This window comes from Neopsephotus bourkii, unplaced genomic scaffold (assembly GCF_033783945.1).
Source record: "Neopsephotus bourkii isolate Nb327-2 ecotype Australia unplaced genomic scaffold, CSIRO-AGI_Nbou_v1 NB_1707, whole genome shotgun sequence".
NCBI classification, from domain to species: domain Eukaryota; kingdom Metazoa; phylum Chordata; class Aves; order Psittaciformes; family Psittacidae; genus Neopsephotus; species Neopsephotus bourkii.
In genome coordinates this window covers 8,226,713-8,239,089 of record NW_026902181.1, presented here as the reverse complement: position 1 = coordinate 8,239,089, position 12,377 = coordinate 8,226,713, and the positions used below count along the sequence as shown (strand labels likewise).

The following is a 12,377-nucleotide window of genomic DNA, read 5'->3' as shown; positions in this document are numbered from 1 at the left end:
TTCTGTGAGATTAATTTTGTCCACTTCAGAAGCAAGACTAAATGAAAAATCTATCATATTGGTGTTTTAAAAAACGTCTGCTAAGGGTAGCATTCACGGGTGGATAAGGATCATCATAACCAAAGTTCATGTGGAGACTACAGCCACAGTTCCCCTAATTGTCTAAAATGGGAAATCGGATGTCTAGAGAATCGGTGCCTGGCACACTGGAGTACTCTTTAGACCCTACATAGGGCTTGAAAATCAAGAATTTGGTTTTCCTCTGCCAGTGTGGTTAACACCCGAGAAGTTTGACCATGTGCTCTTCAAAGATAAACAACCAACATCTTTGCTTACTCTCATGTCCAATTGATCCAGTGAATGGACTGCAGCTGTTTGCCACTGCTTCTCAGAAAGTTTTGCCTCTCCTCAGGAAGCAGGACAGTGTGAGAGTCTCAGGTGCTCAACTTCTGTAGGCATCACCAACACTGTCACGGGGTTTAGGAGCTCTGCTGCCTTTGAACTGGATTTGAGACTCACCAAAGGCACTTGAAAACCCAGGCTGGTGCACTTGGTTTCTGGCTTTCCCACCCTGAGGGGAGAAGGGGTCTTCACTGAGCAGAAACAGTGCCTGATCATTTCCAGTGGGGATGGACGTGGGTTGAAGGGCTTTTCTGACTCTTATCCAATCACATGGGATCACTGCCACAGCCGTTTCTCTGAGTGAGAATAGGGATGGGGAGGGATAAAGGACAGGTGGCAAAATGATCCTGGAGCTAGCTGAGAAGTGTCATCTTTGCAATACCCACCTGAGCCACCTGGGGGACGGTTAGCTTGGTCTTAAGAAACCCTTGGTGATTTGAGGTGTTCATCTTGTGTTAGACCACAGGAGCCACCATCTCCTCAGCCCTAGAGAGAAGCCATCCCTTTCTCACCCAGTTTCATATCCAGCTGTGCCTCCTTCCCCCACTGCAACACATTTCCTTGTGCTCAGCACCCTGTGTTCCTCTGTTAAACAACACCTCATAATTTTGCCCCTCTCCCTGAGTTGTATCACCAAGGTCTGTATTCCTCCCCTCCATCCTAATCCCACGCAACCAAACACATCAGCCTTTATCACATTCCCTTGGATGTACTAAGTAAATAAAAACTCCCACCAGAGCCTGAATCAGCCTTCCCACATGGAAGATATGTTTCTAGAGGGTTGACTGTGTGTCCTATCTCATGTTCCTTTGCAAAGGAGGAAAGCAGCGTCGCAGTCAGACAAGCCAGCTGACAAAAAGGAAGAGGAAAGCCAGAATGTAAGTGAAAGACTCCTCACTGTTCTGCTCTTGCAAATATGTTGATGTGCTGCCTTGTAAGCCAAAGTCCTGTGCTCATTCACTGTGTGTGGCAGGCAGTGACAAGCAGTGCTGATCCAGGAATAGATTTGCACATTCAGTCAAAAGCTAAATGTAACTGCTTCCACCTTTCCTGGGAACAGCAGCCTATAAACAAGAATTGCTGCCTTATTCATAGGTGAGGTATTGTCCAAACTAGGTTAATAGGTGCTTTCTCATGGTCTGATCCAAGAATTGTAGGTATGGTAGGTTCTTGCTTCATCAGAAAATGCATTGAATCTTCTGATAAGTAAATTTGAGATAAAGTTTATGATTCTTATTTTAAATTTGCAGTTTCAGCTAAGCTGAAGTGGATCATCAACTATGTGGTGTAACTTTGGATTTGCAGCCTCCATGCAAAGCAAGAATCAGCTCACTTCAGATCCCAGGGTGCACATGCAAAATGTCTGGGGGGGGGCGGGGGTGAAGGGGCAACAGTGCATTAACCATTAGACCATTCAAAGGTTAAAATATGTGTTCGTGATACCTCCACTAAAATGAGATGCTAGAGCTTGAAGAGCCTCAGAGAACATTGAATCACCTCTGTTTTAACTGTTCTGTTTTTGTCCACAAAAGCAAGTAAGAGGTTTTATTTTACTCAGTCTTTATGCTGAACTTGATGCACTGATTTTGAGTTCAGCATGCAGATTAAAACACTTATTTTTTACCCACTGAACTGGTAAAGCATGGGAGACCTTTCCAGTCTCAAAAGAGACCCGGATATACACTGGGTCCCTTCCCATGTGGTGCTTTTCTGGGCTGCTGCTCATACAGCATTCCTGTTGCTAACCAGCACCCTCATGAAGGCTCTCTGTCATGGCTGCAAGTTTGTAAAGCATTGTGTGTGCCTTGTATCACCTATATAGAGATCTTGCCACCAAAGACAAAGTAACAGCTGCTCAGTAGGAAATCCACTTGGAAAATATAGGTCTAACCCTAGTCTGAAAGGTTTGTAGCAAGGGCAGGCATAAGCACTTTGCACTGTTTAAGGAGAAAAGCAGTTATTTTCACTTGTTCCTCAAGGGATGCTTCAAGCATGGAATTTGCTTACTGAACCCTCTAGGCAACCATTGCTCTAAATTTTGCCCCAAAGCTTGTTTTGAGCCATGTGCTCAGAGATGAAAGGCACTATTTAGCTTCTAACTATTCAGCCTCTGCTGTCTTTCTGCCCTTTCTTCTCTCCCACTGAAACTCTGCATTAGTTTACATCCTACATCAAACTTTTTGATAGCACCAAACTGTTCCGAAATGTGTTTTAGAGGACATCTGTTTGACAGGTATCTTGAAGACACTTTGTGGTGAGGGACCTTCTGTTAGACTGGGTGCAATTCCATTTTACAATGCAGAGTTAATGCTTTTCCTGAGTGCGTTGTGAGGGTTACTAAATGATATTGACATATCAAATGCAGAGGTGAATGTTTTATGATCTGTTATAAATCTCAGAAAAAAGAGTCCAAATATGTGATGTAGTGTTTAATCTTCTACTTAGGAGGGGTATTGGATTACTTAGTTACCTTTGGTAGTACCTGGACTATTCTTACTAATACCAGTAGTTCTCCTGGGCTAAAAGGCTGGGATCTGGCCTACTGCTCCTTCAGACAGCTCAGTTCCCATATCTAAATTTGGGAAGTGGGTGGATTGTATATAAACATCAGCAGCCAGAACTTTAGAGTGGTAATGCAGCCTGGTTTGGTGTACAGGGGTGAGGGTGATTCAGTGGAATCGTGAAAAGATGTCCATATTATCAAAAATTAAAAAGTATGTATTTTGCCATGCTAAAGGGAGAGAAAGGTTGAAATCTAAATGAACTTGAGCCCATACCTTGGCAGTAGTGCCTGTTAGACATGCTTGGAGGAAACTTGCCTTTGTACCACCTGTGTTTCAACTGTGTACAGAGCAGAAGAGGACTCTGCTTCATCTCCAGAATTCAGTAATGTCCTGTTTTTCTCTTTGTAGGATGATGCTATCACCTCTCCTTCACCCAGTACACGAGGTTCCACCCAGCAGCAGCAAAATTCATCAGGTATTAAATCAAACTACTAGTGTTGTAGTTGTCTTCTTAATCTAGTCTTTTCCAGCACTTGCAGACTCTGGGTTCATCATCCTACTTCTGAATACGACTAAGAGAAAAATTCTCAAATACCTGTTGTTTTAAAAACTATACTCATAAAGAAATTGTGATTTTATACACTTCACAGCCAAGACAATGCCAATACAGCCAATTTAGTTAGCGGGGTCCAGTCATGTAACTAAGGATCCGTGTCTTCAACATTGTGAAATCTTCTAAGAGTAAAAAAGCTGTACTATTTTCTTTTTTGTAGTGTAGCTGTCTCCTGGTTTATGCAGCTGGGGAATGTGTCTTGGTAGCTTGTTGCAGTGAGCCTGATCCTGAGATTTGCTAGGTGAAATTAAGGAACCCCCAAAATATGTTTTTCCCAAGACGAGTTGAAATGACTGTCTCTGAGTAGATAAGCTGCAAGCCAGTCAGATTCATTCTTGCATCAGTCTTGGCTTTCATATGTGCTAAAAGAAACCTTTCTGAAGGGAATGGGTATTTAACCATACCAGCTTCCTTTTGAAACAAAGCCACTATTTGCATGCTTTGCAAGGAAAGGGGGAGAAGCTAGGAGAAGATGCATGTAAATGAGGAATGATATCTAGACATTTCCTGAGAGTGACATAATTCTTTTAAGGAGCTTTTTAGGACCTCATGGAGGAGCAACCCTTGTGCATGAAGCTGTGGGTTACTGAAGTCTCTGAAACAGTTCACTTTATTTTAGGAGGGGATTAAAACAATAGCAAGCATTTTCAGTAACAGGTTGCTTAGTGCAGCTTTTAGGAATGTTCTGCAAGTTAGAAATCTAGACAACATTAAATTCTCTGTGGAGATTTGCATCATGGGGGGTCTCACTATTTTTAGATACACCCATATTTTCTGCCAACTATGCAAACAAAAAAACTAGGCCTTTTAAACTTAAAATATAAATAAGGATTGTACGTAATAAAATAAGCCTTATAGCAATTAGCCTGTATTTCTTAATAGAAATGATTTATGCATTTCCTCCTACTGATCCAGTTCCATGTCTTTTTAGTATTGTTTAACTATCTGGTGCCTAATTAAAGGGATCACTATGCAGATTTTTGCCAATGCTTTCTCTGTAATACAGGCAACCTCTTATATTCATTCAATATTCATTCATCCAATCAGTCCTGCTTTCCTGGGTCTAAGTCGCTCATCCTTACTGAATGAAAGCAGCTGTGTAAGACAGTAAACTTCAGGATATTTTTATCTTTAGAGAAAAAATAATCAACAGTAACTTTTAATTTTTATTTTCCAGACTCTGGGAAGAAGCCATGGGAAAGGAGCAATTCTGTTGAAAAACCTGTATCTTCATTACTTTCTAGGTGAGCTGCATGGGGTGTCCCTCTGGCTGGCTAGCAGTTGGGATGGTCATGCTGTCCTGTGGCATGTGCACAACTCATTTCTCGTTTCATTCCATTGCTATAGAAATCCATCAATGGTGAAGAGCTGTGAAGCTAAGAGCCCCACACAATCCCACGTGTCTTCTAGGTACTGGCTAACAGCCTAGCTTCTTAACCGTCTTGGCTTGTCCTTTGGCTAATCCCATCGTTCAGCACTAATGTTTGTCTTCTGTGACGTCTTTTACTCATTCTCTTACATTCTGCTTTGTCTGTCGCTGCACAAACTGTGAAGGTGGAATGTGTCGTGTCAAAGGCTTGTTCCATGGAAACAGCCCCCTGCTCAGGTGTGCACAAGCATCACAGACATTAATCACACTTTAAGCAAGCGCTTAAAGCATCTATGCTTGTGAAGCAGAGGCACAAGCTTGGCAGTACACTGTGTCATGTGAAAGGCAGGCTTTGGAGCATCTTTTTACAGCAGGTACAGGATGACCCTGCCAATCAAAGAGCTCTTCATTGTCCAGCCTCTGCAGAAATTCAAAGCCAAGGCAGAAATATCTGAGGAGCTTGCAGCTGGGAGAAGGAAAGTTATTGCTCCATCCGTGTAACTGCAGTGGATGCATGAGAAAGAACAGCAAAGCTTGGTGCAATAAGTTAACATCAAGCTGTAAAAAGTTCTAGCCACAGAAAAGGCGTTCAGAAATACAGGGTATAAAAGCTGGCAGGTGTTAAATCCGAGAAGCCTGAAGTAGGACTCCAAATGTCCCATCAATGTGAACAGCCAAGCTGCAGTTTTATCACCCATATTCTTACCAGTACAAAGATTGAAATGAAGTTTGTTGGACAGCTAAAGAGACTTCCTTCCAGTGCTGGTCTTGAATGACACAGTGTTACTGCAGTAGTGGACACTGAGATAGATGGATAAGCTGAATAAGAAGGCAGAACACAGGCTTGCGTATGTTTAGCATTCACTGCAAGAGATGTCTTTTGGTTTACACTATTATGTATATGATGGTGCTGATAGTCTGCAGGGAGAAAGTTACCAAAGGCAACTATCTGCATGTACTTGCTGCTATGTTAAAGATGCTGGAACATGCCCTGCGGAAACATTCAGAGGGATGCATCAGTGTTACTAGAACAAAATAATAGTCTCTCCAGTTCTCCTAAAACCAATGGGACATGTTGTTTCTAGGAAATAGGTGAGAGTTTTAATATAGAAAGACCATTCATTTTATTCAGTTGGGAATGAAACATGGGCTATTTGAAACAGCCATCAAGTTTTCACCAGCTATCTTCTATAATGCCATCTCTTCCTGGGAGGAGGACTAGTTCAGTGGGAAAAAATCCCTTCTTAGTTTAATATCTGGAGTGGTGCTCCATCTTTGCTTGCTCAAACAACTTCTGTGGGAGGAAACAGAGCAGGTTTCCAAAGCCCTCTCTCAGCAGTGACCTGTTTCCATTCCTGTTCAGTTTGATGGCATTTGTATCTGTCTTAATTCCCAGCTTAGCTGTGAGATGGTAGGAGACCTGTTAAGATTTTCCTGAGAAGGGGTTGCTAGAGCAAGCATACTTTCAGGACTGACAGAATCTCCACCATCCCCCAGTTTGGGCCCAAAGATGATGGCAAAGTTATTTGAAGCTTTTCCTGTTATTTAGATAGCATAGTTAATTTTTGAAGTTTTTTAGAGTTACTGATTAAAAGAGAAAGTCAAGCAGCTTCTTCTTTCTTCATTTTATCAGCCATCGTCAGAGTTCAGCCCACTGACTTAATAACATCCTGGAAGATCGATAGCACTCAGGTGTACTAGCCAGATTGGTTTTGTTTATGACTCAAGAAAAAGTACCCGTGCTACACAGTGTTACCAAGAAGCTCCACTTAAATCAGTCATGCCTTCCAAGGAAAGGATTACTGGGTTATTACTTTTCCTGTAATATTTTTCTAACTTGTTTTCTGCTATTACTTTAGCACCAGTTGAAGTCTAGGTGGCTAGGACAGGGTTGCTATACAGAAAACAGACTGAGAGAAAACCAGACATGTAGCTTGCAAATTTCAAATGCTGTAATAAAACATATCATTAAACAGGCTTTATCCCCTGAAGACATCTCAGCATTTTCTAGTCTGAAATCATTGAGACTCCCAACACCAAGAAAAAAACAATAAACAGAGCTTCATTGCAGTCTTTGCACTCCCTCCAGTATGTCTGCAGTAGGAGAAAGCAGCATCTTTGAGGGTCAGGTTGCAAACAGGAGCAGTGCTGCTCGCCAGCTGCCGAACACTCTTGAACAGCACAATAGGGAGCCTCTGGTTCAGCACTCAAAACACAGGTGCTCCTGCTCTGGGGTGTGTTTCATCCACACTATCAGGCAGGTGTAACTTAATGTCCACTGCAAGGAACTGATGGGCTTTTTTAATGTTTTTTTTCCCTTTCTCCAGGATGAAGCCAGTGAGCAGCAGCAATGATGTGGCTATGGATGCCTTAGATTTTGATCGAATGAAACAGGTGAGTGTAAAGGTCTTTCACACCTCAGAGGACTGATGAGCTACCCATTTTCCCCCATGCATGCGCTGTACAAGCAAAACAGCTGTTCAGTCTTCTGATTTCCTCTACAACTAGGTGCTTAGAGGAGGGCTAGATGGTAAGCAGCAAGAGAGCACAATCTCACTGCTATTTCATCAAGATGTCTGTACAGAAATGGGCAAATAAATATGCCAGTATCTTCTGCATCCTTGGCCTGGGAGTGCAGATGTAGCTGTTAGTAGTGCTAGGCTCTGATCATCAGAGGAGGTGGGGGACAAGCACAACCGTGTTAAACTTGCATTTTCTTCCACCAGTTAGAAGGAAATTCTGAGCAGCTGACTTGTGTTTTGTCTCATCAGGAAATATTGGAGGAAGTTGTAAGAGAGTTACACAAAGTGAAAGAGGAGATAATTGATGGTAAGAAAGAGAAAAATTATTATTTTTCTCATCTTTATGACTAATTTCCCATAGATAAGATGATAGGAACTGCAGAGAGTTCCCTGGTGTTTTCAGACTTCTATGAGCAGCTCTGATTTATATACACGTTTGAAGAACAAGCATCTACTTTAAGTGAGCTCTGATCGTGACACTGTGTTTACATCCTTTATTTTTATGGTGTTGATGAGCATTTTCACTCCCAGCCTGTGAGAAAATCACTGGCTGGTGTTTCTCACAGGTGAGAGGATGAGAGATGGCCTTCCCATAGCATGTCAGTTTATCACAGTCAGGGAGCGTGAAATCACTTGTAACTAGCTGGCCACACAGGTTCGGATGAGGAGAGGACAAAGGTACCAAACCGAAAATCCATCCCGATCATCTTCTGTAGGTTTTGTATTCTTGTAGAGCTATTTCAGACCTTCATTCAATTCCAGCTTTCCAAATAGCCATGTATTTTTATAATTTATTGAAAAGTACAACTGTACTAAATGTATCAGTACTGTTTTACAAATTGCTGTGCAATATATAACTAAATGTGTTTTTCAGGGCCATTATTGAAATGCATAGCAAAATCTGTATCTGAAGCCCACATTAGGGCATATGAAGATGCATTTCCACACCCTGCGCTCCCCATCTTAGATTCACATAGAAGGGGAAAGAGAGGAGACTGTAAAACAGCTAAAATCCATTCCCCATCCCCTCCCCCTAGACCTGTGTGCTCACAAACCTTTGGGCAATTTGCAGTTGAGGAGACCCTTGCTAGCATCGCAGCAGCTTGGCCCTCAGAGCCTTCCTAGTTCATTCCAGTGCAAAATAAGACATTCACATAAACCGCAGATGCAACTTCTTAGCACCAGTACTGCAGTTTGCAAGCAAACAGCTGCCTACCCTTACTCATCCTTTTACCCTCCACTCATTCTTTTACCAGCGTGTACTTTCTGCAACCTCTATACTTAGCATTTTCCATCACACTGGGTATGACATTACGCATTAACCTTTTGGTTTGGTTTTCTAGCCATACGGCAGGAGTTGAGTAGAATCAGTACAACATAATGATTGCAAAGCATTTGGACGGTACTAAGAATGCTAGGAAGATCGGATCATTTCTAAGTGTACCAAGGTCATGCAAGATGGTGAGAGAGGACACCGGCACTGTCTTTGTTCTTATACCCTTTTTATTAGCAGACTCAGCACACTTTGAAGCTTGCTGCTGCCTTGGATTCACTTCATTTTAAAAGTCTTAATCTAAAGAATATTAAATTTTAAATTTCTGGATTTTTTAGATTTCATCTGACACTGCACATTGGATTTGTCAGCCTTTTTTGTATTTTGTATTTGCTTATTTAAATGTATTACCTTTCTTTTTAGTAGTAGATAAGAACACACGTGAACCATTTGCTTTTGATAGATGACTTCAAAGTCATTTTACTAGTAGTCTGCAATGTAAATGAAGATCCTTGCCAACAGAAATGTATTGAGGCATCACAAGAAGAAACAGAGACATGTTAGTTGTCAGCCAACAAGTTCTTTGTCTCAGAGTTATCACAATATAAAAAAATGGTACGTCAGTGCATCACAGTATCTGTGTTCATATTGGTAATAAACTGTTTATTGTCCACATGGCCCTGCCTTTCTTTGTTTCATTCATCACTTGAGCTGCACTTTTACATCACTTGAGTTAATGAGAGGAAAGTGACTGAGACTCACTGTGGGTTGACAGCTCTGCCCAGCCATTGCCACTGAGCAGACCCAGGAGAGGAGGCAGGGTGAGGTGTGCTTTGCAGTTAGTTGTAAAATCTTACCTGCTTTGGCTTGAAAAGCATGGGATTGCTCTTTAGCACTCTTCAAATTAAGGCTGCCTTTTAGAAGACAGTCTGGTCTTTACAAAGTGGGTCTAGTGCAGATTAAATACAAAAGTCCATGTTTAATGCAATAGTGAGCTCCAGCCTGACCCTGATGCTGTTAGCCGTTTAATGCCAGCAGGAGGTGAGAGACAGGTTAAACAGTGAGGTAAGATTCCACATGGGAATTAAAGCTGTCAGACATTGATGTGCACCACAAACAACAGCCCCAGAAGCACAAGAAGGAGCCTTTCCACTAGGAAGAGCACAGGCAAGGATCCGTAACAGCAAAGATTATAATGATCTCATACAGTAGCTCATGTGTTTCTTAGTTATAAACCCATTTAATGGCAAACCTGACAATGTCAAGTATTTTTCAGAACTGCTGCCTCTCAGATAATCACAACCATTCTGTGAAACTCTCCCATAATCTTAATTAAGCTTGAGGAAGTTGGGGGCTGGCATGGCTCACGTTCTCCCTTGGAATGTGGCATTATGCCTAAGGTCAGTAATAACCCTGTTGTAATTCAGGCCAAGTGTACACCCTGGATATGGTGTGCCCTCTGTTAACATCAGCCACCTGCTGTAAATGAGTTTTTCTTACATTCTTCTGCTTTTGCAGGCCTCATATAATTAAGACATAATAAGCTGAAGTTTGCACAGGGCCACTTAATAGCTGTAGGAGCAAGGTGTGCCCGAGTCGAAGGGGAAGCTTGGCTGATAGGAGCAGGAGAGCAGACCTGGCAGCACTAGCACTTTGCTGGTTCCTAGCTTATGGGGACAGGGGTGCCCAGCGTGGTTTATTTGCAGATGCCAGAGGATTTCCCCTCCCAGACACTAAGTCAGGTTGCCTGTTTACTCTGTGGAGAAGGGTGTCCTTTCATGCTGGGCTTGTTGAGCCATTATGACAGGGCAGGCCATAGGCATTTTACATAGCAGAAATCAAAGCGGGCATTAACCTCCACTCCTGGCTTCAATACAGCAATTTTATTCCTATCTCGCTAGAGCATTAGTGTGGCCACACAGTGAAGTGGATCTGAATTTATTATTAAGTGAAGAGAATAAACCTATACATAGCCCTAATGTACTTTTAACCCAGACCCACATACTCTGTGTTTATCAAAAAAAACCCTGCTGCCAACATTAATGGTCATGGCCAAGACAAATGCCCATGCAGAGGATGGGATCACAGCCTTCTTCAGCAACACCCACACACAGTGAAATAGCTCACACCACACATCTGCCCATACCAGGCTTCCAGCCACTTCAAATTCCCAATGGAGGTGGAAAGCACAGAGCAGGAATTACCCGGGCAAAGCAAGCTGGGACCATAATGAAAATATTGATGGGAGGCAGGATAAGAAGCAGTTGCCAGGTTGGTTACCCATGCTTACAGCATAGCCTCTGTGTCAGGCTAGGCTAGTAATCTGTAGACCGCATATGTCAGTGCATTATGAAACAGCTGAGTAAAGAACTATAGAAAGGTCACTTGCCATAGAGGAGAAGGACAATAGTCAGGTTGAGGAAGAGAGATAGTATAATCTTTATTGTGGTTTTTATATTAACTTGCTAAGTCAGCCAGGAGAGTTCAGGAAGGATACATGAAGTTGAGTACATGATCGTGAAGTGCCAGCAGCTCTGAAGGGAATTAATAAAAGCCTGAAGCTTTCTGACATGAGCACTGATACAATGAAGTTAATGGAGGTTCCCATACCAAAACCTCTTCCTCTGGGAGAAAAATAAAAGGCTTTAATAATTAAGATACAACATCTTAAGCACATTCTTCACTGAAGAACCAGTTAAGTCTGAAGTGTCAGAATAGGCCCCAGTCTTCCTCTTCTTTTCCAGAAGCACAACCCACTAACCAAAACAGTATCTGAATGAACTAGTATTCTGGCCCTGCATCACAAAGGGTCTTGCACTGTTGAGCAAACCTGTGTATGTACCAGATTCATCAGACAGATGAGAAAAATGGAGAATGGGAAAATGGAGGAGGAGGAACCCAAATTGGAGCGGACTGGCTCGGCTGCCTGATGTGCCAGGTAGCAAACAGACAGGCTTACTGGATCCAGTGATGTAGAAGGAAAGAATAAAATTATGCACATTAAGGAAATTGGGCTTCCCAGATCTAATAATATACTTTGAGGAACCAATGAGAATGCACTATAATCCTTTCCTTTGCTACAGACATGGATTTCCAGGAGAAAACATAAAAGTTAAATTGTTAGAGGGTTAGAGTATAAGAAGGCCTTTATAGAACTCTTTTAACCATTTATTAAGGATAGAAATAAGTTGTCCGCTTTCCAGGGTGGAGCAGTTATTAGATGGCATCTGAATTCCTGACCCACGAGATACTGTTCTGCTTGGAGAAAGGTATGGTGAATAAGATTTTTGAAGATACAGAATTATTGATGATAGCAGAAGTTTATAGCTTGAGAGTTTAGGCAGGACAATTCAATTGTTCCAGTGGTTGGAAATGGCAGGTGAAGGCTAATGTCAATAGCCCGAAGTAAGACATGTAGGGAGGGAAACTACCCTACCTCCAAGTGTATACCTTTGACGCCATCAGAGGCAACTTTTAAAGAGCTGGAGAATCAAATGCTTCCCAAATGTCAAGTTGGTGTGCCTGAATGATAGAGGAAAAAACTTACAATTATTCTAAAACCAGTTAGGAACAAATCCCACTGTAATGTCTCTATGTCTTCACTGACACATACTAACTCCTATGCACAGAAAGGGGTATAATGTAGAGAAGACCAACAAAAGTGATCAGGAATGTTAACAACCTTGGTAAGCAG

At 42.1% G+C, this 12,377-nt stretch overlaps 1 protein-coding gene across 8 annotated transcripts in view; it reads left to right on the top strand.

Moving 5' to 3' along the window:
* The window catches only part of EVL (Enah/Vasp-like), a 155,626-nt gene extending 146,266 nt beyond the window's left edge, over positions 1-9,360 (top strand). For 5 of the 8 annotated variants that reach the window (XM_061376435.1, XM_061376437.1, XM_061376429.1 and 2 more), the window contains 7 exons: positions 1,220-1,280; positions 3,315-3,381; positions 4,697-4,763; positions 4,867-4,929; positions 7,216-7,282; positions 7,660-7,717; positions 8,754-9,360. In XM_061376435.1, the coding sequence (XP_061232419.1) occupies positions 1,220-1,280; positions 3,315-3,381; positions 4,697-4,763; positions 4,867-4,929; positions 7,216-7,282; positions 7,660-7,717; positions 8,754-8,791 (421 nt within the window). In that variant the 3' untranslated portion in view covers positions 8,792-9,360. The remainder of the gene's footprint in view (positions 1-1,219; positions 1,281-3,314; positions 3,382-4,696; positions 4,764-4,866; positions 4,930-7,215; positions 7,283-7,659; positions 7,718-8,753) is intronic. The other 3 variants (XM_061376432.1, XM_061376430.1, XM_061376436.1) reach the window with 3 other exon arrangements.
* The last annotated feature ends 3,017 nt before the right edge of the window (positions 9,361-12,377 follow it).